The sequence below is a fragment of the Salmo salar genome, unplaced genomic scaffold (genome assembly GCF_905237065.1).
Source record: "Salmo salar unplaced genomic scaffold, Ssal_v3.1, whole genome shotgun sequence".
NCBI classification, from domain to species: Eukaryota; Metazoa; Chordata; class Actinopteri; order Salmoniformes; family Salmonidae; genus Salmo; species Salmo salar.
The window spans coordinates 79,958-107,340 of NW_025548303.1; the positions used below are offsets into that span (position 1 = coordinate 79,958).

A 27,383-nucleotide genomic window follows, 5' to 3' on the forward strand; every position below is an offset into this window, starting at 1 on the left:
CTTTAGCTCAGCATTCAATACGGTCATTCCCTCTAGGCTGGTCACCAAACTCCATGACCTAGGGATCAGCCCCTCTCTCTGTAACTGGACTTTGGACTTCCTGACCAACAGACCCCAGTCTGTCAGGTTAGACGACTTCACCACCTCAACCCTGAACCTGAACACTGGTGTGCCGAGCCTCTTCCTGTACTACCTCTTCACCTACGACTGAGTTTCTGTACACGGTATCAACACCATCGTCAAGTTCGCAGACGAAACCACGGTGGTAGGTCTGATCAGTGACAATGACGAGCCAGCCTACAGGGAGGAGGTCAAGCACCTGGCTGCATGGTGCGCTGACAACAACCTGGCCCTCAATGCAAAGAAAACCAAGGAGCTCATAGTGGATTAACAGGAAGTCTAAAAGCCGCAGCCACGCCCCAGTTCTTATTGATGGCACTGAAGTGGAGCGTGTGCCCAGCTTCAAATTCCTGGGTGTCTACATCTCCGATGACCTCTCCTGGACCCGCAACACCTCAACCCTAGTCAAGAAGGCGCAGCAGCGCCTGTACTTTTTGAGGAGGCTGAAGAAGGCCTGCCTGTCTCCCAAGATCCTGGTGAACTTTTACCACTGCACGGTCGAGAGCAATCTGACTAACTGCGCCACAGTGTGGTTTGGCGGGTGCTCCGTGGCTGACCGGAAGGCCCTGCAACGGGTGGTGAAAACCACCCACCACATCACTGGTGCCCAGCTCTCTGCCATCGGAGACCTCCAGCGCATCAGGGACCCTTCACATCCATGCCACAAACAAAAGGTACTGCCTCTCAGGGACCTTGTTGCACTACTCTCTTTGTCCATTTCACAGTACTACTGGACTCTGACATTGCTTTGCAAAATCTGATTAAGGACATAATTCAGTTGTACATGTACATGTCTACCTCGGTAACCTCATTGCTGCTCTCCCTGCATTTCAGTTGCATGCCTCCTTGCACTTTCAATTTGCCTTCATTGCACATTTAGACTTGCCATTTGCCTTCATTGCACATTTATACATCCCACTTAATAACGTACTTAGTTATTTTACTTTTTACTACATTTTCTGCACTCTTTTATTTGCACTTCTGGTCAGTTACTAACTGCATTTCGTTGTACTTGTACTTGTTCAATGACAATAAAGTTGAATCTAATCTAATGTGTGGTATACTTAAGCGAGCAGTGACCATTTTGCACCAGAAAGTTCACTACATATCAATTATCTATTGCATTGTCACATCAGGTCCGTTTGGAGTGAATCCTAACCTCCATTCGAGTCAACCTTTCAATGTGAGACAAAGTGAACATTTGTGGAAGTCCGGATCTACCCCTTAGTGAGTGTTAATTGACCCCTCTCCCTCTTTACCTCAGCCCACCGACCAGCAGGGCATTCATGACACGGGTAGGGGTGCAGCTCTGCACCATGTGACCCAGGGCAAAGTTGGCGGCCTGCCGGATGAAGTTGTTGGCCTCGCTGGCTTTGTGCAGCAGCACGCGTGCCGTCCCCTCCACCTCACTGTCCATGGCCCTCTGGAGCTACCTCATTTATAATGGCAAGGCAGATATCATGGAGTTTAGGCATCAGTATGTCCATGTGGTTCTGAGCCATCACACGGAGAGAGGTCAAGCCCTCGATCTTCTTCTCCCTGCAAGTCAGTGAAAGAAACGTAAGCAATTTCCACAACATTTTCCAAAAACATTATAAAGATGTTCATCAATTAGGACTCTGATCTCTTAATTTCAGAAGTTTCTACGCTCTGTAGCTCAAATCTACATTTCCAAGGACACTACACTGTGCTTCCTTTAGCCTAGCTCCATTGGTCTTGTCTACAGTGAATGCTCACCAGTCATCAGAGGCAGAGTGGAGCAGCTTGAAGGTCTTAGTCAGGGCCTGCTCTGGGTTGGACAGGGGCTGCAATCTGGCCTGGTCCTGACTTTTCTTTATTTGGCCCTTTGGCTCACTGGCTGCCTTCTTGTCTATGGGTTGACAGCAGACATCTATCTCTCTGTGAACTGTATGTATGTATTTATGCATTTACTCATTTCCATATCTGTTTGTAGCTTTTAACACTAGAACATCTTAGTTCATTATGATATCATTTTAAATTTAGCACACATTTTTTGGTGCTCACCCTGCTCAGAAGCAGGGTCTAATTCGCCTTGAGCAAAGGTTATCTCACTGTGCAACAGGCAAAGCAAGTGTGGAAAAATGTCTTAGCCCTGGGCTAAAGCCATTTGTGTCCCTTCCCTTCCTACTATCAGTCTACCTAGCTTCATCTCCCTGTCTAATTTAAATTAGTGTGAGTACATGAGAGGGACTGACCTGAGCCGGTGTCAGCCTTTTGCAGGCTAAGGAACCTTGTAGGCCGAGGCAGTTTGCTCCTGGGCTTGGTAGGGGGGGGAGCAGGCCTGGGTGGGCTGTCACGCGACTTTACCGGGGTCCCAACATCCAAGTAGTCACGGAGCTCCGCAGGGGTGTTCATATCCACTGAGCTCAGGCTTCCCAGAGAGCTGGTGGCTATTTCCCCCATGGACATGGCCGAGCCCAAACTTCTCCTGCCCATGGCCTTCACCTCATGTACCACCTTTGGCGTAGACAAGAAAAGAATGCTCCCATCATAGAAATGCATATAGAACTAGTATATACATAAACTAATACACAGAGATCCTGTATTCTAGGATCTATTCTATCATGCCGTCAAAGAGAGTATCCTTTCTAACCTGTACCCCCGCACACTGTACCCCCTCAACTAACCTGTACCCCCGCACACTGACTCGGTACCGATACCCCCTGTATATAGCCTCGTTATTGTTATGTCATTGTGTTACTTTTATTATTATTATTATTATTATTGTTTACATTAGTTTATTTGTTAAATATTTTCCTAACTCTTCTTGAACTGCACTGTTGGTTTCACAGTATGGTCTACACTTGTGTTTTCACAAATTTTCACATTTACAATAAATTGAAAGTCCATCCTACCTTCCAGGCCTCCTCCTTCAGGTGAGCCTCGATGTCCCTCACCTCCTCCATCAGGTCAATGGGTCCGTTGTTGTCAGCACAGCCCTGGTCCAACTGGACTTTCAGGGCTTTGACTCCCCGCCTGCCCTTCTTCTTCTTGCCCCTCTTGGAGGGAGCTCCAGTGGGAGGGACGGGAACAGGCCGCACGCTACTGCTGCTGAATGACTTATTTACCTGGATGGACTCCAGAGAGTGAGATCCGGGTCGAACTTGGGCTCCGTCCACCCCCACCACGTTCTTCAGTGGGGCCAGAGCTATGTGTTCAAGCCTTCGTGGCAAAGGCCTCGCTGGAGCTTTCGGCCGCGGAATGCACTGAATAGAGGGGACAAAGTGGTGCGCGAAGGTGCTGCCAACCCCGATGAGAGCAGTCCGGACATAATTCTCATGGATAGCACTTATCTTTCTTTGCTTTCCTTCCATGGCCTCTCTCTCAGCTCTCTGCATCTGCAGAAGTCTGGCATCACTGATGAAGCCCCGATGGCCCTCTGGGATTGGGTAGCTCTCCTGATAGCCCTGGATCACAATGGTATAGTATGAAATGAATAGCCGAAGTGAAGTAGTCAAAATAGTTTCTACAGTGTGTCATATAAAGCTTTTAAGCTAAAGATGTTATGGATGTAGGCCTACTGTATGTCTATGAAACCACAAAATAAACACAGTGATATTTTTGAAAAACGTTTGAAATACTGATGAGCCTTACAAAACTTGAAAACCTGTCCTGGTCATCCTGTTGGATTAAAGCCATGTTTTGCTTCCTCAAGTTTTCGATGACGCTCTTCATCTGAGAGTTCTCCTTCTGGAGTTTGTCAAACTCACTTGATTTTCTTCCTCGATAAGCCATTGATAATAAATGTTAACACTCTCAAAATAAGAACTTAACCTATCTCTGTGAGAGAACTATCATGAAATGCTAAATGACTTAAATGTAAATGTAAATGTAAATGTTGCTTGTCAGATGGAACCAGCAATGATATCATAGCAAGGATTCCGTTACATTGTGATGTCATAATGGGGTCTGTTGACAGCACTGAGCACATCAGCACATGGTGAACATTCATGAAAGCTTTTTGATTCCCATATAAAATCATAAATGTGTGATGAATTTGTAAATATATATATATATATATAAACTCAGCAAAAAATAAACGTCCCTTTTTTTAGGACACTGTCTTCCACAGATAATTCGTAAAAATCCATGTAACTTCACAGATCTTCATTGTAAAGGGTTTAAACACTGTTTCCCATGCTTGTTCAATGAACCATAAACAATTATTGAACATGCACCTGTGGAACAGTCATTAAGACACTAACAGCTTACAGACGGTAGGCAATTAAGGTCACAGTTATGAAAACTTAGGACACCAAACAGGCCTTTCTACTGACTCTGAAAAACACCAAAAGAAAGATGCCCAGGGTCCCTGCTCATCTGCGTGAACGTGCCTTAGGCATGCTGCAAGGAGGCATGAGGACTGCAGATGTGGCCAGGGCAATAAATTGCAATGTCCGTACTGTGAGACGCCTAAGACAGCGCAACAGGGAGACAGGACGGACAGCTGATCATACTCGCAGTGGCAGACCACGTGTAACAACACCTGCACAGGATCGGTACATGCAAACGTCACACCTGCGGGACAGGTACAGGATGGCAACAACAACTGCCCGAGTTACACCAGGAACGCAAAATCCCTCTATCAGTGCTCAGACTGTCCGCAATAGGCTGTGAGAGGCTGGACTGAGGGCTTGAAGGCCTGTTGTAAGGCAGGTCCTCACCAGACGTCACCGGCAACAGCGTCGCCTATGGGCACAAACCCACCGTCGCTGGACCAGACAAGACTGCCAAAAAGTGCTCTTCATTGACGAGTCGTGATTTTGTCTCACCAGGGGTGATGGTCAGATTCACGTTTATCGTCGAAGGAATGAGCGTTACACCGAGGCCTGTACTCTGGAGCGGGATCAATTTGGAGGTGGACGGTCCGTCGTGGTCTGGGGCGGTGTGTCACAGCATCATATGACTGAGCTTGTTGTCATTGCAGGCAGTCTCAACGCTGTGTATTACAGGGAAGACATCCTCCTCCCTCATGTGGTACACTTCCTGCAGGCTCATCCTGACATGACCCTCCAGCGTGACAATGCCACCAGCCATACTGCTCGTTCTGTGCATTATTTCCTACAAGACAGGAATATCAGTGTTCTGCCATGGTTAGCAAAGAGCCCGGATCTCAATCCCATTGAGCACGTCTGGGACCTGTTGGATCGGAGGGTGAGAGCTAGGGCCATTCCCCCCAGAAATGTCCGGGAACTTGCAGGTGCCTTGGTGGAAGAGTGGGGTAACATCTCACAGCAAGAACTGGCAAATCTGGTGCAGTCCATGACGAGGAGATGCACTGCAGTACTTAATGCAGTTGGTGGCCACACCAGATACTGACTGTTACTTTTGATCTTGACCCCCCCTTTGTTCAGGGACACATTATTCCATTTCCATTATTCCATTTCTGTTAGTCACATTTCTGTGGAACTGGTTCAGTTTATGTCTCAGTTGTTGAATCTTATGTTCATACAAATATTTACACGTTAAGTTTGCTGAAAATAAACGCAGTTGACAATAAGAGGACGTTTCTTTTTTTTGCTGAGTTTATATATATATATATATATATATATATATACCGTATACAGTTGAAGTCGGAAGTTTACATACACCTTAGCCAAATACATTTAAACTCAGTTTTTCACAATTCCTGAAATTTAATCCTAGTAAAAATCCCATCTTAGGTTAGTTAGGATCACCACTTTATGTTAAGAATGTGAAATGTCAGAATAATAGAAGAGAGATTGATTTATTTCAGCTTGTATTTCTTTCTTCACATTCCCAGTGGGTCAGAAGTGTACATACACTCAATTAGTATTTGGTAGCATTGCCTTTAAATTGTTTAATTTGGGTCAAACGTTTCGGGTAGCCTTCCACAAGTTTCCCACAATTAGTTTGGTGAATTTTGGCCCATTCCTCCTGACAGAGCTGGTGTAACTGAGTCAGGTTTGTAGGCCTCGTTGCTCGCTCACGCTTTTTCAGTTCTGCCCTATAGGATTGAGGTCAGGGCTTTGTGATGGCCATTCCAACACCTTGACTTTGTTGCCCTTAAACCATTTTGTGTGTGTGTTTTGGAGTGTCAGTGTAGTATGTGTAAGTGTATGGTTAGAGTCCAGTGAGTGTATATCGAGCCTATGGAAGAGAGTCAGTGCAGAAAATAAGAACAAATATGAATAAAATAAGGGGGTCAATGCAAATAGTCCGGGTAACCATTTGATTAACTGTTCAGCAGTGCTATGGCTTAGGGGTAGAAGCTGTTAAGGAGCCTTTTGGCATTCCGGGACCGCTTGCTGTGCAGTAGCAGAGAGAACAGTCTATGACTTAGGTGGCTGGAGCCTTTGACAATTTTTAAGGCCTTCCTCTGACACTGCCTGGTATAGAGCTTGAAGAATATTGAAACGAATAATGGGCAAATGTTGCACAATCCAGGTGTGGAAAGCTCTTAGAGACTTTACCCAGAAAGACTCACAGCTGTAATCTCTGCCAAAGGTGCTTGTACAAAGTATTGACTCAAGGGTGTGAATACTTATGTAAATTAGATATTTCAGTATTAAATGTTCAATACATTTGCAAACATTTCTTAATATATGTTTTCACTTTTTCATTATGGTGTACTGTGTGTAGCTGGGTGAGAGAAAAACATATTTAATCAATTTTGAATTCAGACTGTAACACAACGAAATGTGGAATAAGTCAAGGTGTATGAATACTTTCTGAAGGCACTGTAGACAAGGATGGCCTTCATTCCATTTCAACTCAATTAACTCTGAAAATGTAGTCAAATGCAGTTCATGAGTTCACTCAGTTCAGGAAACAACAATATCATTGAATTGGATTTTCTACGTTTTCAAATGTCCAATTGCTACATTTGCTGAGCTGAGCCAGACTGGAATGGAATCAGAGTTTTGCAGGCAGATCACCCGTGATACAAGTCAGTATTCGACATCCATCCATGGCTGAGGATGTCAGGATATGACGTGGAAACCGGCCACCAGGGGCAACAGTGAGCGCTGTTACCTTTAAGTAAGTTTTGTTTTTTCTAGGACATTGTGGATGTGGATAAGCATCTGCCTCTGACTCCAAAGGTTTCATGGTTGAATCCAGCGATAGAGTGTCAATTTTGATAGTTTTGTTATAAGCCTATCCCAAACCTTAACCATTTGGAGTTAATGCCTAACCTTAAGATTTCTGAGTTAATGCCTAAACTTAACCCTAACCTTAAAATCCGGAGTTAATCCCTAAATTTAACCTTAAACACTTTGAGATTTAACGTTTGGAACAACTTTGAAATTTGACGTTTGAGAAACATGGATGAACGTCTAACTCTGATGTGAGACTGAGACCTTGCAGAAATGTTGACACTTGCTGATAGATTTGTGGATCCAGGATCACATGTTGGGATGTGGCTCCCTCTAGTGGTACTTTTCCATATAGACTTACCCACACTCCAGGGTTTCGACCAGGGTTTTATGTTAATGTCAGCTCTAAAGACTTATGGTGACGGCATCAACAATCTTTGCATCATTCAAGTCTGTTGCTTTGTGAGAAGGTGTTAAAGTTCACAGATAGCCATTGTTATGTAAAAAACAGCTGAAAAGAACACAGAGCATTGCCTTGGCCCCAAATGAGAGCAGGAGATCCATGGGTAAAATACTGGGGTAAATCCTGTATGTAAATGCACCATTAGAAGCTGGATGTAGAAACCAATGGTATAAACTCTGGGTGGTCGTGGTTGTGAGGCACCATCTTTTACTTGAGCATTATTTAGGTCACTGTAAACAAGGGCAACAAAGCCCAAATCCTGTGATAATCAAACAAAACAGAAAATACAACAACCACTGTTGTAATGTGTGGCGGAAAGAAGCATACATTATTTTTGTCCCCACTAGTGACTACCCTTTTCCACTTGTGCTCTAACTAGCTATCCCCCTTTCCCTTTCTTTAAATATTCTCATGAATGGATTTCACATGAATTCTTGGTTATTCCCATCTATGCAAATGGTATGTCTGGCATCTAGTGGTGTTTTGCAGTATGACTGGAGTCCTGTCTATCTCTAACATGCTGACCAGACCAGTTGCAAAATAAATGAACACATACATGTTATTCAATCATTGCACGTGCGCAAGCATCTGCTTAGCCAGGTGCTAAAATAGAACTTGGTTCTATTTGTGACACTGGATGCGCTTCAAGTCCTGTATCTTCCATCTCCTCATTTGTTTTTAGGAGCATATATCAAATCAAATTTCAAATCAAATTTATTTATAAAGCCCTTCTTACATCAGCTGATATCTCAAAGCGCTGTACAGAAACCCAGCCTAAAACCCCAAACAGCAAGCAATGCAGGTGTAGAAGCACGGTGGCTAGGAACAACTCCCTAGAAAGGCCAGAACCTAGGAAGAAACCTAGAGAGGAACCAGGCTATGAGGGGTGGCCAGTCCTCTTCTGGCTGTGCCGGGTGGAGATTATAACAGAACATGGCCAAGATGTTCAAAGATGACCAGCAGGGTCAAATAATAATAATCACAGTGGTTGTCGAGGGTGCAACAGGTCAGAACCTCAGGAGTAAATGTCAGTTGGCTTTTCATAGCCGATCATTCAGAGTATCTCTACCGCTCCTGCTGTCTCTGGAGATTTGAAAACAGCAGGTCTGGGACAGGTAGCACGTCCGGTGAACAGATCAGGGTTCCATAGCCGCAGGCAGAACAGTTGAAACTGGAGCAGCAGCACAGCCAGGTGGACTGGGGACAGCAAGGAGTCATCAGGCAAGGTAGTCCTGAGGCATGGTCCTAGGGCTCAGGTCCTCCGAGAGAGAGAGAAAGAGAGAGACAGAGAGAGAGAGAGAAAGAGAAAGAGAGAGAGAAAGAGAGAGAGAAAGAGAGAGAGAGAAAGAGAGAGAGAAAGAGAGAGAGAAAGAGAGAGAGAGAGAGAGAGAGAGAGAGAAAGAGGGAGAAAGAGAGAGAGCGAAAGAGAGAAAGAGAGAGAGAAAGAGAGAGAGAGAGAGAAAGAAAGAGAAAGAAAGAGAGAGAGAGAGAAAGAAAGAAAGAATTAGAGAGAGCATACTTAAATTCACACAGGACACCAGATAAGACAGGAGAAATACTCCAGATATAACAGACTGACCCTAGCTCCCCGACACATAAACTACTGCAGCATAAATACTGGAGGCTGAGACAGGAGAGGTCGGGAGACACTGTGGCCCCATCCGACGATACCCCCGGACAGGGCCAAACAGGCAGGATATAACCCTACCCACTTTGCCAAAGCACAGCCCCCACACCACTAGAGGGATTACTTCAACCACCAACTTACCATCCTGAGACAGGGCCAAGTATAGCCCACAAAGATCTCCGCCACGGCACAACCCAAGGGGGGCACCAACCCAGACAGGAGGATCAAGTCAGTGACTCAACCCACTCAAGTGACGCACCCCTCCTCGAGACGGCATGGAAGAGCACCAGTAAGCAAATTGATATAAAACATCCCCACTAAATGTTTTTAAATGCTCACGAATTTCTACAAAATGAGCACAAATTTATTTTAAACATGGCTACAAATTATGAAACGAGCTCACGAATTGTAAGACGTCCACGTACTGTAATATACATCCACTATACTTTTAGTTTTGGATGTTATGATGATATTCCCTGGAGGTCGGGGCCCACAGGGCAGGTGCCCTGCGTGCCCATTCGGTAATCTGGCCCTGATCATGAAATTAAACTACAGGTATTGTTGTTACACATCCTCACACTGTCTTGGAGGATAAAACTGAGACTGTAGCCAGCTTCCATTTTACCTAATTTTATTGTCCAAAGAATGTTCTCATAGTCCAGAAGCATTGGATGAAAATCCACAATGTTGGTGCCATACAGGAGCACTGACCAATCTGCCTCCAAAAGAGGACTGCTGGTTTTGAGGATGGTGTGGAGGTCAGTGGTTGATGATCTGAGCACCCCCTGAGATGGTGAGTATGGTTTCAGTAGACCACTATTGAGCTGGTAGATCAGATAGGAGCTTCGAGGAAAGGTCATTTATTGCTTTGAATGTGGTTCATATGGCCTTATAGTGAATTCAGGACTTGGACAGGGAGTCGATGCAGCTTAAAGATGCATTTACATGGGGGTTTGGATGATAGTGTCAAATTTCTTAGAATGAGCGAAAATATTAGAGTTTGGGGACTGGAGGGGATAATAGTCAAGTTGGGAAATGTGCAAATATTTAGATACAAACATATAGTCAAGTTGGGGATTATTCAGATATTCCTGTTGAAAAAGAGAAAAGACAGAAAGATATAATCTTACAGTATATTAAATTCATCCCATTGGGCCAAAACTGGTTGAATAAACGTTGTTTCCACCTCATTTCAACAACAACAAAAAAATCTATGTGATGACGGTGAATCAATGTGGAAAACAGAATTGGATTTTTTTCACCCAACTTTTAACCAACATTTTTGGTTAATTTCACATTGGTTGATTTCCCAAATTTAAATCAAAACTAGACATTGAACTGATGTCTGTGCCCAGTGGGATTGGAGTTCTGTAATCATATCAGCTCATTTGTCATACTTCTTCTAATCATCCAGAGAGAATGTACCTTTCTTTGAGGTTAACCTTTGAGATGACCTCCCTCAAGGATTCTCGCTCTTTCCTCGGAGCAAATTTGTCCCACATTTTAGCAAAGTCGCCATTGGGGGCCACGTTTCTCAAGATATTGCGACCATGATGCCTGTGGACAAAGATATTAATATCATCTTAAACGTGCAACATATCAAATAATTTCTCCTGTCTGTGATTAAAAACAGTACTCAAACGATGGCAACCTGAGAAAAAAATATCCCATCAAAATAAGACATACATTAGGTCGAATTTGCAAGAGGGTCGAGAGCCGTGCGTCCTGCGAAACACAACCCAGCCAAGCCGTACTACTTCTTGACACAAAGCCCGCTTAACCTGGAAGCCAGCTGCACCAATGTGTCGGAGAAAACACCATACACCTGGCGACCGTGTCAGCGTGCATTGGTCACCACAGGAGGTCGCTAGTTGGCGATGGGAGAAGAACATCCTTTGGCTTCGGCTAAGCTTTTGGCTTTTTAACTTTCAAACCCACATGAGTGCCTGGACTTGGATTTTCCTATGCCACGTAGCACTTATTTGCGTTTATAATTTTTCCTATTTGTTTTCAATTACTATTCCCCTCCAAGAGAACCTGTGGTTGTTTTGGAATACCTAAAATCCGCAATTCAATCCATGACACCCTTTAGCATAGATGCTGTAGACAGCCGACAATGTGGCTTTTAAAGGCAATTTCAATTTGTATTCGTGGTAAACGCTGCAGATGTCGACTCGAGAGTAAATTACCTTTAATAGCTGCATTGTCGGCGATCTAGTGTTATAGCGAGCCATGGATTGAATCACGGCCTAAATTAAGGCCGGCCATTATGTTTAAGCAAGCTACTTTACAGGAGGAACATCCCACCTGACTTCCTGTGCAGGGTCCACAGCCAGTTTACTGACGGCAATCAAGAAACGGTCAGTGAGGTCTTTCTTCCCCGACAGGAGACGAGCCATCCCCATGACCTCAGCCAGTCTCTCCAGGTGCTGAGCAGTGCAGCTCCTCACCGCAGCGTTACGGTGGCTGAGGAAGGAAAAACAGAGCACATCAGTTACATGTCATAGAGATACATGAGTTAGGAGACGAATGATAATGGATTGTATTGATGAAGTCTCATCGATGGATCAAAATGTTCAGTAAGACTTTATATTAAAGTCCCTTAATATACCATTTATAAACTGTTTGTGAAGAGTTCAATTACCATTTATTAATCATTATTCCTACATTTGTAAATGTCAATGAGAAATCTATAAATAGTTATTTACACATTTATAAATGCTATTTTAAATGATTTGTTCATGATTTATCAGATAATTAATAAGGTATTTGATCATAGTGCCTTGTATATGATTTCATAATGTTAACCTCTCCGGGCTAGCCAGTTGAATCCCGTGGCGCGATTTTCAAATACCTTAGAAATGCTATTACTTCAATTTCTCAAACATATGACTATTTTACAGCATTTTAAAGACAAGACTCTCGTTAATCTAACCACACTGTCCGATTTCAAAAAGGCTTTACAACGAAAGCAAAACATTAGATTATGTCAGCAGAGTACCCAGCCAGAAATAATCAGACACCCATTTTTCAAGCTAGCATATAATGTCACATAAACCCAGAAGACAGCTAAATGCAGCACTAACCTTTGATGATCTTCATCAGATGACACACCTAGGACATTATGTTATACAATACATGCATGTTTTGTTCAATCAAGTTCATATTTATATCAAAAACCAGCTTTTTACATTAGCATGTGACGTTCAGAACTAGCATACCCCCCGCAAACTTCTGGGGAATTTACTAACAATTTACTAAATTACTCACGATAAACGTTCACAAAAAACATAACAATTACTTTAAGAATTATAGATACAGAACTCCTTTGTGCAATCGAGGTGTCCAATTTTAAAATAGCTTTTCGGTGAAAGCACATTTTGCAATATTCTCAGTAGATAGCCCAGCCATCACGGCTAGCCATTTAGACACCGACCAAGTTTAGCCCTGACCAAAGTCAGATTTACTATTACAAAAGTTTGATTACCTTTGTTGTCTTCGTCAGAATGCACTCCCAGGACTGCTACTTCAATAACAAATGTTGGTTTGGTCCAAAATAATCCATCGTTATATCCAAACAGCGGTGTTTTGTTCGTGCGTTCCAGACACTATCCGAAATGGTAAATCAGGGTTACGAGCATGGCGCAATTCGTGACAAAAAAATTATAAATATTCCATTACCGTACTTCGAAGCATGTCAACCGCTGTTTAAAATCCATTTTTATGCCATTTTTCTCGTAAAAAAAGCGATAATATTCCGACCGGGAATCTCCGTTTAGGTAAACAGAGGAAAGAAAACAAAGCTTTCGGTCGACGCGGGCACGAGCCTGAGTCTCACAGTACTGTAACCAGCCACTACCCAAACGCGCTACTTTTTTTCAGCCAGAGCCTGCAAAGCCACGATTCAGCTTTTTGCCGCCTTCTGAGAGACCATGTGAGCCGTAGGAAGTGTCACGTAACAGCAGAGATCCTTTGTAATGGATAGAGATGGCAAAGAAGGCCAAGAAATGGTCAGACAGGGTACTTCCTGTACAGAATCTTCTCAGGTTTTGACCTGCCATTTGAGTTCTGTTATACTCACAGACACCATTCAAACAGTTTTAGAAACTTTGGAGTGTTTTCTATCCAAAGCCAATAATTATATGCATATTCTAGTTACTGGGCAGGAGTAGTAACCAGATTAAATCGGGTACGTTTTTTATCCAGCCGTGTCAATACTGCGCCCTAGCCCTAACAGGTTAAATACCTTCTTGCTAGTCAATGTCAACTCATTGCCTATAAATAAATATACATATTTATAAATGTATTTATATACCAGCCCAGGCGCAATTTCGATTTTGGTCACTAGATGGCAGCAGTGTCAGTGCAAAGTCTTAGACTGAACCAATGAACCATTGTATATCTTTTCAAAATGTTGTATCAAGACTGCCCAAATGTGCCTAATTGGTTTATCAATACATTGTGCACTCTTCTCAAACAAATAGATTGATATTCTTTCACTGTAATACCTACTGTAAATTGGACAGTGCAGTTAAATTAACAAGAATTTAAGCTTTCTGCCCATATCTGTCCTGGGAAATGTTTTTGTTACTTACAACCTCATGCTAATCACATTTGCCTACATTAGCTCAACCGTCCCGCGGGGGGGACACTGATCCCGTAGAGGTTTAATATCATAATGTTTCTTAAGACCTGCCTAAATGAAAACATGTGAATATTTGTGATGGTGTATATTAAATTGATTGACTTTGTAGTGTGGTAGTATTTGATATATAACTATTTATACATTAAAATGTTTATCTTTTACGCTATAAAGATACTTAAAATATGCAAGCAAGCATTAGGCAATGAGTTGACATTGACTAGCAAGAATTGGACTGAGAGTGGAAAGGTATTTAACATTATGAAATCATATACAAGGCATTAACAAACATTACAATGCAATACCTTATGCATGATCAGAGAGGGAGAGAAGTCATAGCCTGAAAGGCCATGCCCCAAGAGTCGCTGGGGTGGAGAGAGAGAGAGCGTATCTCACTAGCGCAGGTCAGGAACAAAGAAAAAGAGAGAGACAATGAATCTAAGACTCTTAAAAGCCTCTGAGTTGTTAAAATAAAACAATGTGAGTTGTTAACCAATATGCTACTATAAAAGTGAACTTCCAATCAGATATCAGACCTACAGATGTAAACACAACTGAAACTCTGCTACCCAGAGTGGTAACGAGAGGGTTGGCGAGATAATTGAAATTATAAACCGGGTGGTTCGAGCCCTGAATGCTGATTGGCTGAAAGCTGTGGCGTATAACCTACCATTTGGTTTTGAAATATTGAAACCAAACCATATGATTTGAATGAAGTATTTAAGTAAACAACAGGAAAAGGTGACTGTAAGAAGCACTCATAATTTCAAATAGGCTACATGTCGTATTAAACAGCATATAAACACTAAATAGGTCAGGAGTCAGACATGTAGCCTAATATGAAATGTATTTGTAGTAGAATTAAAATGGTTATTCCATCAAACTTCAAATTATTAGAATAGTACACAACGCAGAACAGAACAACCAGGTTCAGGGCCAAAGCCCGCGAACAGGAATATTCCAAGTTCAGACAGAAGGGGGAGTCAGATCACTTTGATCGCCAGGAACTTTACTTTTGGTGTCCATTTTTAATTGTTGCGCTACTGGTGCTGCCTGTTGATGTTAGGTGGGCAGTTACAGTAGCTGAATGATGTTAACATCTTCGGGTTTTGTTTCATTAAATATATTTTATTTCATCTGGGTGCTTGCTTCACCTACTAACACCCTGGTACTATCCGTAGCTGCCGTTCTCCTCAGTCCGAGAAAACACTGAGAAAGGTGTGTCTGTACTCTTTGAGAACTAGAAAAAATGCTGTAGATATTGTTATAAGGGAATGTGAGACTTTAGAAACATGTAACTTTCAGAGTTTTATTGTTGTTATTAATATAGTTTACAGAGTGCTAAAAGTGCTGCTGTTGCTAGCTAGCATGCCTTTCTGTGATGCAGACGGTTAGCTGAGCTGGTGCGGGCGTTGCATTATGGGAGATGTAGTTTGGTCCTCTAAGGTCTGAATGGGATAGAGGCGATTTCACGTTGTTTGTGCTGCAGTGTTTTTTGTAAATTAGTTGTTTTATTTTGGTACTGTCAACACTATGGCGCACACGCACAGCCAGTTTGGGTTCCGTGTAAGCTCAGCATTTAAACAACATTTTGTTGTATTAAATCGTTATAGTCTATAAATTGCACATACATGCTGATTGACTTACTTAGAATTAAATACAAATTAAATGAAAAATGCCTCATTAGGCTCAGTCTACAGTGCCTTTGAATTTATTTTTAGAAACATGAGTTTGGCCAGAGTCTGTAGCTTCAGGCTCATGTGATTGTGCCTGGAGAGCAGGCCAGCCGCAGAGAATACGCTCTCAGCTCTTGCAGAGCCACTTGGGATGCCGAACACCGTTTGGGCCACTAATGCCAGGCTGGGCAGGGATGCATAGTTATTTTTATTTTGTTCTGTAGGTAGGCCTAAAGGATTTTAGTTGAAATATCTCTATGAAAACAGAACGCTCCTTGAAAGACGTAATAGAGTTAACATGCCCTCAATGATGGCCTAATGTATAGATAATAGAAGGAAAATTAACTGAACTTTTTAGAGATCATTTTTTGTTCATAAATAATGTGCTAAAATGACACACTTAGCTAGCTACCCACCTCGTTCCTTTCTGTTAGCATGTACACGTAGTAAGTACATGCTTTCGGGATACCTGTCTTTTCATTCTTTAGTTGTGGACACTACATAACCGCACTGCCTGTCTTGCTCTTGGTCCTCATCTTTGTAAGTCACCTTGATTTTTCACCTGTGTGTTTTATCAGCTTCTTTATGAAGATATTTAGAATATTAGATGACAGTAGCTAAAGCAAGGTGCTATAGCAGCACACAAGTAGACTACAAATGCATGCTGGGCCGGGCATGCCTTGAGCTTGTAAAATGAGTGCTACTGGAGCACTACTGGAGCGAAATTGAAGGGGGCGAGAAAGCCGAAGCCCCAGCCTCTGGGAAACTTGCTCCACGATCCAGTCAAATAGGGCAAGCTCCACTCCTCACTCTGCTCACATACTCTGGCATGGCCACACCCTAAGTGGGACTGACTGTGCAGCTATCTGTATCTCAGTCAGACTTATCGCTTTGGAGCCTATTTGTGCTCTGTTCTAACAAATCTCGCGCGCATCATGTAGAAATGACCTATCTGATCATGCTCTTTTTCAAATGCTTGAAGTTCTGCTTCCAATTGCTCTATGTTGTACTCTGATTTCCTCTGGGAAGTTCATCAGTAGTTTGCTGTGTTGCTATTCGTTTTTCCCCGAGTAAAAGCGCAGCAAGCTTTAGAATGAACATTCTCTTGTATTTTTCTTATGCTTGTCAATAGACTGAGTATACAAAACATTAAGAACACCTTCTCTTTCCATGACAGACTGACCAGGTGAACCCAATTATTGATGTCACTTGTTAAATCCAATCAAATGTATTTATATAGCCCTTCTTACATCAGCTGATATCTCAAAGTGCTGTACAGAAACCCAGCCTAAAACCCCAAACAGCAAGCAATGCAGGTGTAGAAGCATGGTGGCTAGGAAAAACTCCCTAGAAAGGCCAAAACCTAGGAAGAAACCTAGAGAGGAACCAGGCTATGAGGGGTGGCCAGTCCTCTTCTGGCTGTGCCGGGTGGAGATTATAACAGCACATGGCCTAGATGTTCAAATGTTCATAAATCCACTTCAATCAGTATAAATGAAGGGGAGGTGACAGGTTTAATAAGGATTTTTAAGTTTTGAGACAATATGGACATGGATTGTGTATGTGTGCCATTCAGAGGGTGAATGGGCAAGACAATATTTAAGTGCCTTTGAACGGGGGGCTAGGGTCATTCTGTTATATCCGGTGTAATTCTCCTGTCTTTTCTGGTGTCCTGTGTGATGTTATATATGCTCCCTCTAATTCTCTCATCTTTCTCTCTCTCTCCCCTCTCGGAGGACCTGAGCCCTAGGACCATGCCTCAGGACCATCTGGCCTGACGACTCCTGAATGTCCCCGTCCCTAGTCCATCTGGTCGTGCTGCTGACCCCGTTTCTGCTGTTCTGTCTGCGGCCATAGAACCCTGACATGTTCACCAGACCCCCCGCACCCCCTATGTTTGGTATACTCAGTGTATATTGCCAGTACTAAAGAATTTCATCCCTATTCGAATCAAATGTGAGAACATTCTTGCCTTTTTTGATCAAATCATTAATACGAGTCGATTACCATAATTCAAAAATGTAGATTGCTTGCATATTCGCCATCACATAGGCCACATGTTCGTTATATATGTTAATTTTACCTTTTTTTAACTAGTCAGTTAAGAACAAATTCTTATTTTAAATGATGGCCTAGGAACAGTGGGTTAACTACCTTGTTCAGGGGCAGAACAACAGATTTTTACCTTGTCAGCTCGGGGATTCGATCTTGCAATCTTTCAGTTACAAGTCCAAACCGCTAACCACTAGGCTACCTGCTGCCCCAATAGAATAATAGAATAGAATAAACTCAAATTTAGTCCAAAGTATCTGTAAGATATATCACATCGGGGTCACCATTTACTGTAGTGTCGAATTACAGGAAATTAACTTTAATATGCACATGTTTCTCTCCGCAGTCAAGCCATAATTGTTGGGAACCCGCTTGGTGGGGGGGCCTCCCAACCAAATCTCCCCAAGAGGCTAAAGAGGCTAGAGCCGGCCCTGCTCTGGAGCATCACTTTCATATAAAGTGTTAACAAATGTTCTCGTGTAGAGATGATACACATCCACTGCAAATTAGGTCCGGGACGATACCAGTATCCAAAACACGAAGTGGATAAAAGTTCTTTAGGAAAACAGACGTAATGTTGGAAACAAATATCATTATGTTGTCATCCTGAGTAATATTTATTTATTTTCCAAGCTGTATCAGACAATATTTTACATACAGCAGGTTTTTAAAGGACCAAAGAGTGAGATCTGCTATGCGTTTTCATTTTTGCCATTGAAAATATATTGCAATACTGGTATTGTCCCGGCCCTAATACAAATTTTCAATCTGTCACTGGCCCAGGCGGTTGTCCCTACGTGTTTCAAGACCACAACCATTGTGCCAGTGCCGCAGCAGTCGACCGCATCAAGCCCGAATGACCTCCGACCTGTTGCACTCACCCCCACGATCATGAAGTGCTTCGAAAGACTGGTTTTGGCCTACCTTAAGTCCTGCTTCCCTCCAACACTGGATCCCCACCAGTTTGCCTACCGACCGAACAGGTCTGCAGAGGACGCCATCTTCACAGCTTTACACTCTTCCATGACAAAACCAACACCTATGTGAGAATGCTGTTCATAGACTTTAGCTCAGCATTCAATACGGTCATTCCCTCTAGGCTGGTCACCAAACTCCATGACCTAGGGATCAGCCCCTCTCTCTGTAACTGGACTTTGGACTTCCTGACCAACAGACCCCAGTCTGTCAGGTTAGACGACTTCACCACCTCAACCCTGAACCTGAACACTGGTGTGCCGAGCCTCTTCCTGTACTCCCTCTTCACCTACGACTGAGTTTCTGTACACGGTATCAACACCATCGTCAAGTTCGCAGACGAAACCACGGTGGTAGGTCTGATCAGTGACAATGACGAGCCAGCCTACAGGGAGGAGGTCAAGCACCTGGCTGCATGGTGCGCTGACAACAACCTGGCCCTCAATGCAAAGAAAACCAAGGAGCTCATAGTGGATTAACAGGAAGTCTAAAAGCCGCAGCCACGCCCCAGTTCTCATTGATGGCACTGAAGTGGAGCGTGTGCCCAGCTTCAAATTCCTGGGTGTCTACATCTCCGATGACCTCTCCTGGACCCGCAACACCTCAACCCTAGTCAAGAAGGCGCAGCAGCGCCTGTACTTTTTGAGGAGGCTGAAGAAGGCCTGCCTGTCTCCCAAGATCCTGGTGAACTTTTACCACTGCACGGTCGAGAGCAATCTGACTAACTGCGCCACAGTGTGGTTTGGCGGGTGCTCCGTGGCTGACCGGAAGGCCCTGCAACGGGTGGTGAAAACCACCCACCACATCACTGGTGCCCAGCTCTCTGCCATCGGAGACCTCCAGCGCATCAGGGACCCTTCACATCCATGCCACAAACAAAAGGTACTGCCTCTCAGGGACCTTGTTGCACTACTCTCTTTGTCCATTTCACAGTACTACTGGACTCTGACATTGCTTTGCAAAATCTGATTAAGGACATAATTCAGTTGTACATGTACATGTCTACCTCGGTAACCTCATTGCTGCTCTCCCTGCATTTCAGTTGCATGCCTCCTTGCACTTTCAATTTGCCTTCATTGCACATTTAGACTTGCCATTTGCCTTCATTGCACATTTATACATCCCACTTAATAACGTACTTAGTTATTTTACTTTTTACTACATTTTCTGCACTCTTTTATTTGCACTTCTGGTCAGATACTAACTGCATTTCGTTGTACTTGTTCAATGACAATAAAGTTGAATCTAATCTAATGTGTGGTATACTTAAGCGAGCAGTGACCATTTTGCACCAGAAAGTTCACTACATATCAATTATCTATTGCATTGTCACATCAGGTCCGTTTGGAGTGAATCCTAACTTCCATTCGAGTCAACCTTTCAATGTGAGACAAAGTGAACATTTGTGGAAGTCCGGATCTACCCCTTAGTGAGTGTTAATTGACCCCTCTCCCTCTTTACCTCAGCCCACCGACCAGCAGGGCATTCATGACACGGGTAGGGGTGCAGCTCTGCACCATGTGACCCAGGGCAAAGTTGGCGGCCTGCCGGATGAAGTTGTTGGCCTCGCTGGCTTTGTGCAGCAGCACGCGTGCCGTCCCCTCCACCTCACTGTCCATGGCCCTCTGGAGGTGAACGTACATGTCACCCAGTGTGGCCATGGCAGCACAGGACACTGCAGAGCGCAGGTTCTTCACCTGAATCATAATAACACGCACAGGACCAGCTATTAATGTTGAGCAGTACAACCCACGAACATCAGAAACATGACACAATCATTTGGACTTGTTCTCCAAATGTAGCAGATTTGTGCAGATGAATGAATAGGGCAGTGAATGAATAGAGCTACCTCATTTATAATGGCAAGGCAGATATCATGGAGTTTAGGCATCAGTATGTCCATGTGGTTCTGAGCCATCACACGGAGAGAGGTCAAGCCCTCGATCTTCTTCTCCCTGCAAGTCAGTGAAAGAAACGTAAGCAATTTCCACAACATTTTCCAAAAACATTATAAAGATGTTCATCAATTAGGACTCTGGTCTCTTAATTTCAGAAGTTTCTACGCTCTGTAGCTCAAATCTACATTTCCAAGGACACTACACTGTGCTTCCTTTAGCCTAGCTCCATTGGTCTTGTCTACAGTGAATGCTCACCAGTCATCAGAGGCAGAGTGGAGCAGCTTGAAGGTCTTAGTCAGGGCCTGCTCTGGGTTGGACAGGGGCTGCAATCTGGCCTGGTCCTGACTTTTCTTTATTTGGCCCTTTGGCTCACTGGCTGCCTTCTTGTCTATGGGTTGACAGCAGACATCTATCTCTCTGTGAACTGTATGTATGTATTTATGCATTTACTCATTTCCATATCTGTTTGTAGCTTTTAACACTAGAACATCTTAGTTCATTATGATATCATTTTAAATTTAGCACACATTTTTTGGTGCTCACCCTGCTCAGAAGCAGGGTCTAATTCGCCTTGAGCAAAGGTTATCTCACTGTGCAACAGGCAAAGCAAGTGTGGAAAAATGTCTTAGCCCTGGGCTAAAGCCATTTGTGTCCCTTCCCTTCCTACTATCAGTCTACCTAGCTTCATCTCCCTGTCTAATTTAAATTAGTGTGAGTACATGAGAGGGACTGACCTGAGCCGGTGTCAGCCTTTTGCAGGCTAAGGAACCTTGTAGGCCGAGGCAGTTTGCTCCTGGGCTTGGTAGGGGGGGGAGCAGGCCTGGGTGGGCTGTCACGCGACTTTACCGGGGTCCCAACATCCAAGTAGTCACGGAGCTCCGCAGGGGTGTTCATATCCACTGAGCTCAGGCTTCCCAGAGAGCTGGTGGCTATTTCCCCCATGGACATGGCCGAGCCAAAACTTCTCCTGCCCATGGCCTTCACCTCATGTACCACCTTTGGCGTAGACCAGAAAAGAATGCTCCCATCATAGAAATGCATATAGAACTAGTATATACATAAACTAATACACAGAGATCCTTAATTCTAGGATCTATTCTATCATGCCGTCAAAGAGAGTATCCTTTCTAACCTGTACCCCCGCACACTGTACCCCCTCAACTAACCTGTACCCCCGCACACTGACTCGGTACCGATACCCCCTGTATATAGCCTCGTTATTGTTATGTCATTGTGTTACTTTTATTATTATTATTATTATTGTTTACATTAGTTTATTTGTTAAATATTTTCCTAACTCTTCTTGAACTGCACTGTTGGTTTCACAGTATGGTCTACACTTGTGTTTTCACAAATTTTCACATTTACAATAAATTGAAAGTCCATCCTACCTTCCAGGCCTCCTCCTTCAGGTGAGCCTCGATGTCCCTCACCTCCTCCATCAGGTCAATGGGTCCGTTGTTGTCAGCACAGCCCTGGTCCAACTGGACTTTCAGGGCTTTGACTCCCCGCCTGCCCTTCTTCTTCTTGCCCCTCTTGGAGGGAGCTCCAGTGGGAGGGACGGGAACAGGCCGCACGCTACTGCTGCTGAATGACTTATTTACCTGGATGGACTCCAGAGAGTGAGATCCGGGTCGAACTTGGGCTCCGTCCACCCCCACCACGTTCTTCAGTGGGGCCAGAGCTATGTGTTCAAGCCTTCGTGGCAAAGGCCTCGGTGGAGCTTTCGGCCGCGGAATGCACTGAATAGAGGGGACGAAGTGGTGCGCGAAGGTGCTGCCAACCCCGATGAGAGCAGTCTGTACATAATTCTCATGGATAGCACTTATCTTTCTTTGCTTTCCTTCCATGGCCTCTCTCTCAGCTCTCTGCATCTGCAGAAGTCTGGCATCACTGATGAAGCCCCGATGGCCCTCTGGGATTGGGTAGCTCTCCTGATAGCCCTGGATCACAATGGTATAGTATGAAATGAATAGCAGAAGTGAAGTAGTCAAAATAGTTTCTACAGTGTGTCATATAAAGCTTTTAAGCTAAAGATGTTATGGATGTAGGCCTACTGTATGTCTATGAAACCACAAAATAAACACAGTGATATTTTTGAAAAACGTTTGAAATACTGATGAGCCTTACAAAACTTGAAAACCTGTCCTGGTCATCCTGTTGGTTTAAAGCCATGTTTTGCTTCCTCAAGTTTTCGATGACGCTCCTCATCTGAGAGTTCTCCTTCTGGAGTTTGTCAAACTCGCTTGATTTTCTTCCTCGATAAGCCATTGATTATAAATGTTAACACTCTCGAAATAAGAACTTAACCTATCTCTGTGAGAGAACTATCATGAAATGTTGCTTGTCAGATGGAACCAGCAATGATATCATGGCAAGGATTCCGTTACATTGTGATGTCATAATGGGGTCTGTTGACAGCACTGAGCACATCAGCACATGGTGAACATTCATGAAAGCTTTTTGATTCCCATATAAAATCATAAATGTGTGATGAATTTGTAAATATATATATATATATAAACTCAGCAAAAAATAAACGTCCCTTTTTTTAGGACACTGTCTTCCACAGATAATTCGTAAAAATCCATGTAACTTCACAGATCTTCATTGTAAAGGGTTTAAACACTGTTTCCCATGCTTGTTCAATGAACCATAAACAATTATTGAACATGCACCTGTGGAACAGTCATTAAGACACTAACAGCTTACAGACGGTAGGCAATTAAGGTCACAGTTATGAAAACTTAGGACACCAAACAGGCCTTTCTACTGACTCTGAAAAACACCAAAAGAAAGATGCCCAGGGTCCCTGCTCATCTGCGTGAACGTGCCTTAGGCATGCTGCAAGGAGGCATGAGGACTGCAGATGTGGCCAGGGCAATAAATTGCAATGTCCGTACTGTGAGACGCCTAAGACAGCGCAACAGGGAGACAGGACGGACAGCTGATCATACTCGCAGTGGCAGACCACGTGTAACAACACCTGCACAGGATCGGTACATGCAAACATCACACCTGCGGGACAGGTACAGGATGGCAACAACAACTGCCCGAGTTACACCAGGAACGCAAAATCCCTCTATCAGTGCTCAGACTGTCCGCAATAGGCTGTGAGAGGCTGGACTGAGGGCTTGAAGGCCTGTTGTAAGGCAGGTCCTCACCAGACGTCACCGGCAACAGCGTCGCCTATGGGCACAAACCCACCGTCGCTGGACCAGACAAGACTGCCAAAAAGTGCTCTTCATTGACGAGTCGTGATTTTGTCTCACCAGGGGTGATGGTCAGATTCACGTTTATCGTCGAAGGAATGAGCGTTACACCGAGGCCTGTACTCTGGAGCGGGATCAATTTGGAGGTGGACGGTCCGTCGTGGTCTGGGGCGGTGTGTCACAGCATCATATGACTGAGCTTGTTGTCATTGCAGGCAGTCTCAACGCTGTGTATTACAGGGAAGACATCCTCCTCCCTCATGTGGTACACTTCCTGCAGGCTCATCCTGACATGACCCTCCAGCGTGACAATGCCACCAGCCATACTGCTCGTTCTGTGCATTATTTCCTACAAGACAGGAATATCAGTGTTCTGCCATGGTTAGCAAAGAGCCCGGATCTCAATCCCATTGAGCACGTCTGGGACCTGTTGGATCGGAGGGTGAGAGCTAGGGCCATTCCCCCAGAAATGTCCGGGAACTTGCAGGTGCCTTGGTGGAAGAGTGGGGTAACATCTCACAGCAAGAACTGGCAAATCTGGTGCAGTCCATGACGAGGAGATGCACTGCAGTACTTAATGCAGTTGGTGGCCACACCAGATACTGACTGTTACTTTTGATCTTGACCCCCCTTTGTTCAGGGACACATTATTCCATTTCCATTATTCAATTTCTGTTAGTCACATTTCTGTGGAACTGGTTCAGTTTATGTCTCAGTTGTTGAATCTTATGTTCATACAAATATTTACACATGTTAAGTTTGCTGAAAATAAACGCAGTTGACAATAAGAGGACGTTTCTTTTTTTGCTGAGTTTTATATATATATATATATATATATACCGTATACAGTTGAAGTCGGAAGTTTACATACACCTTAGCCAAATACATTTAAACTCAGTTTTTCACAATTCCTGAAATTTAATCCTAGTAAAAATCCCATCTTAGGTTAGTTAGGATCACCACTTTATGTTAAGAATGTGAAATGTCAGAATAATAGAAGAGAGATTGATTTATTTCAGCTTGTATTTCTTTCTTCACATTCCCAGTGGGTCAGAAGTGTACATACACTCAATTAGTATTTGGTAGCATTGCCTTTAAATTGTTTAATTTGGGTCAAACGTTTCGGGTAGCCTTCCACAAGTTTCCCACAATTAGTTTGGTGAATTTTGGCCCATTCCTCCTGACAGAGCTGGTGTAACTGAGTCAGGTTTGTAGGCCTCGTTGCTCGCTCACGCTTTTTCAGTTCTGCCCTATAGGATTGAGGTCAGGGCTTTGTGATGGCCATTCCAACACCTTGACTTTGTTGCCCTTAAACCATTTTGTGTGTGTGTTTTGGAGTGTCAGTGTAGTATGTGTAAGTGTATGGTTAGAGTCCAGTGAGTGTATATCGAGCCTATGGAAGAGAGTCAGTGCAGAAAATAAGAACAAATGTGAATAAAATAAGGGGGTCAATGCAAATAGTCAGGGTAACCATTTGATTAACTGTTCAGCAGTGCTATGGCTTAGGGGTAGAAGCTGTTAAGGAGCCTTTTGGCATTCCGGGACCGCTTGCTGTGCAGTAGCAGAGAGAACAGTCTATGACTTAGGTGGCTGGAGCCTTTGACAATTTTTAAGGCCTTCCTCTGACACTGCCTGGTATAGAGCTTGAAGAATATTGAAACGAATAATGGGCAAATGTTGCACAATCCAGGTGTGGAAAGCTCTTAGAGACTTTACCCAGAAAGACTCACAGCTGTAATCGCTGCCAAAGGTGCTTGTACAAAGTATTGACTCAAGGGTGTGAATACTTATGTAAATTAGATATTTCAGTATTAAATGTTCAATACATTTGCAAACATTTCTTAATATATGTTTTCACTTTTTCATTATGGTGTACTGTGTGTAGCTGGGTGAGAGAAAAACATATTTAATCAATTTTGAATTCAGACTGTAACACAACGAAATGTGGAATAAGTCAAGGTGTATGAATACTTTCTGAAGGCACTGTAGACAAGGATGGGGGCTTGGGGTTTTGATGGGAAAGGTCTAGGCTTTACAGGGAAGGACCATGGTTAGCAGGGTTGGCCTTCATTCCATTTCAACTCAATTAACTTAAGAGTCAAATGCAGTTCATGAGTTCACTCAGTTCAGGAAACAACAATATCATTGAATTGGATTTTCTACGTTTTCAAATGTCCAATTGCTACATTTGCTGAGCTGAGCCAGACTGGAATGGAATCAGAGTTTTGCAGGCAGATCACCCGTGATACAAGTCAGTATTCGACATCCATCCATGGCTGAGGATGTCAGGATATGACGTGGAAACCGGCCACCAGGGGCAACAGTGAGCGCTGTTACCTTTAAGTAAGTTTTGGTTTTTCTAGGACATTGTGGATGTGGATAAGCATCTGCCTCTGACTCCAAAGGTTTCATGGTTGAATCCAGCGATAGAGTGTCAATTTTGATAGTTTTGTTATAAGCCTATCCCAAACCTTAACCATTTGGAGTTAATGCCTAACCTTAAGATTTCTGAGTTAATGCCTAAACTTAACCCTAACCTTAAAATCCGGAGTTAATCCCTAAATTTAACCTTAAACACTTTGAGATTTAACGTTTGGAACAACTTTGAAATTTGACGTTTGAGAAACATGGATGAACGTCTAACTCTGATGTGAGACTGAGACCTTGCAGAAATGTTGACACTTGCTGATAGATTTGTGGATCCAGGATCACATGTTGGGATGTGGCTCCCTCTAGTGGTACTTTTCCATATAGACTTACCCACACTCCAGGGTTTCGACCAGGGTTTTATGTTAATGTCAGCTCTAAAGACTTATGGTGACGGCATAAAATTTGCATATTAAGTTGTTGCTTTGTGAAGGTTAAGTTACAGATAATTTTATGTAAAAACAGCTGAAAAGAACACAGAGCATTGCCTTGGCCCCAAATGAGAGCAGGGATCCATGGGTAAAATATGGGGTAAATCTGATGTAAATGCACCATTAGAAGCTGGATGTAGAAACCAATGGTATAAACTCTGGGTGGTCGTGGTTGTGAGGCACCATCTTTTACTTGAGCATTATTTAGGTCACTGTAAACAAGGGCAACAAAGCCCAAATCCTGTGATAATCAAACAAAACAGAAAATACAACAACCACTGTTGTAATGTGTGGCGGAAAGAAGCATACATTATTTTTGTCCCCACTAGTGACTACCCTTTTCCACTTGTGCTCTAACTAGCTATCCCCCTTTCCCTTTCTTTAAATATTCTCATGAATGGATTTCACATGAATTCTTGGTTATTCCCATCTATGCAAATGGTATGTCTGGCATCTAGTGGTGTTTTGCAGTATGACTGGAGTCCTGTCTATCTCTAACATGCTGACCAGACCAGTTGCAAAATAAATGAACACATACATGTTATTCAATCATTGCACGTGCGCAAGCATCTGCTTAGCCAGGTGCTAAAATAGAACTTGGTTCTATTTGTGACACTGGATGCGCTTCAAGTCCTGTATCTTCCATCTCCTCATTTGTTTTTAGGAGCATATATCAAATCAAATTTCAAATCAAATTTATTTATAAAGCCCTTCTTACATCAGCTGATATCTCAAAGCGCTGTACAGAAACCCAGCCTAAAACCCCAAACAGCAAGCAATG

At 43.4% G+C, this 27,383-nt stretch overlaps 2 protein-coding genes across 3 annotated transcripts; both read right to left on the bottom strand.

Annotated features, from left to right (window-relative positions):
* Positions 1–1,526: 1,526 nt before the first annotated feature.
* LOC106591722 (TOG array regulator of axonemal microtubules protein 2-like) lies at positions 1,527–3,972 on the bottom strand. Its single transcript, XM_045712209.1, has 5 exons — positions 3,736–3,972; positions 2,997–3,548; positions 2,337–2,598; positions 1,858–1,990; positions 1,527–1,659 (listed from the first exon to the last, which is right to left on the bottom strand). Exons 1-5 carry the CDS (start codon positions 3,874–3,876, stop codon positions 1,527–1,529), a joined length of 1,221 nt encoding a protein of 406 aa, XP_045568165.1. The 5' UTR covers positions 3,877–3,972.
* A 5,931-nt stretch (positions 3,973–9,903) lies between these two features.
* Positions 9,904–22,818, bottom strand: LOC123732876 (uncharacterized). Of its 2 annotated transcripts, XM_045712198.1 has the most exons (9): positions 22,663–22,818; positions 21,924–22,475; positions 21,267–21,528; positions 20,788–20,956; positions 20,484–20,589; positions 20,096–20,331; positions 11,597–11,755; positions 10,715–10,846; positions 9,904–10,380 (listed from the first exon to the last, which is right to left on the bottom strand). In XM_045712198.1, the coding sequence occupies exons 1-9, from the start codon at positions 22,801–22,803 to the stop codon at positions 10,371–10,373; spliced, it is 1,767 nt and encodes a 588-aa protein (XP_045568154.1). In that variant the 5' UTR covers positions 22,804–22,818; the 3' UTR covers positions 9,904–10,370. The 2 variants fall into 2 exon arrangements, with proteins under 2 accessions (XP_045568154.1, XP_045568153.1); XM_045712197.1 differs by having other exon boundaries at positions 9,904–10,846.
* Between the last annotated feature and the right edge of the window lie 4,565 nt (positions 22,819–27,383).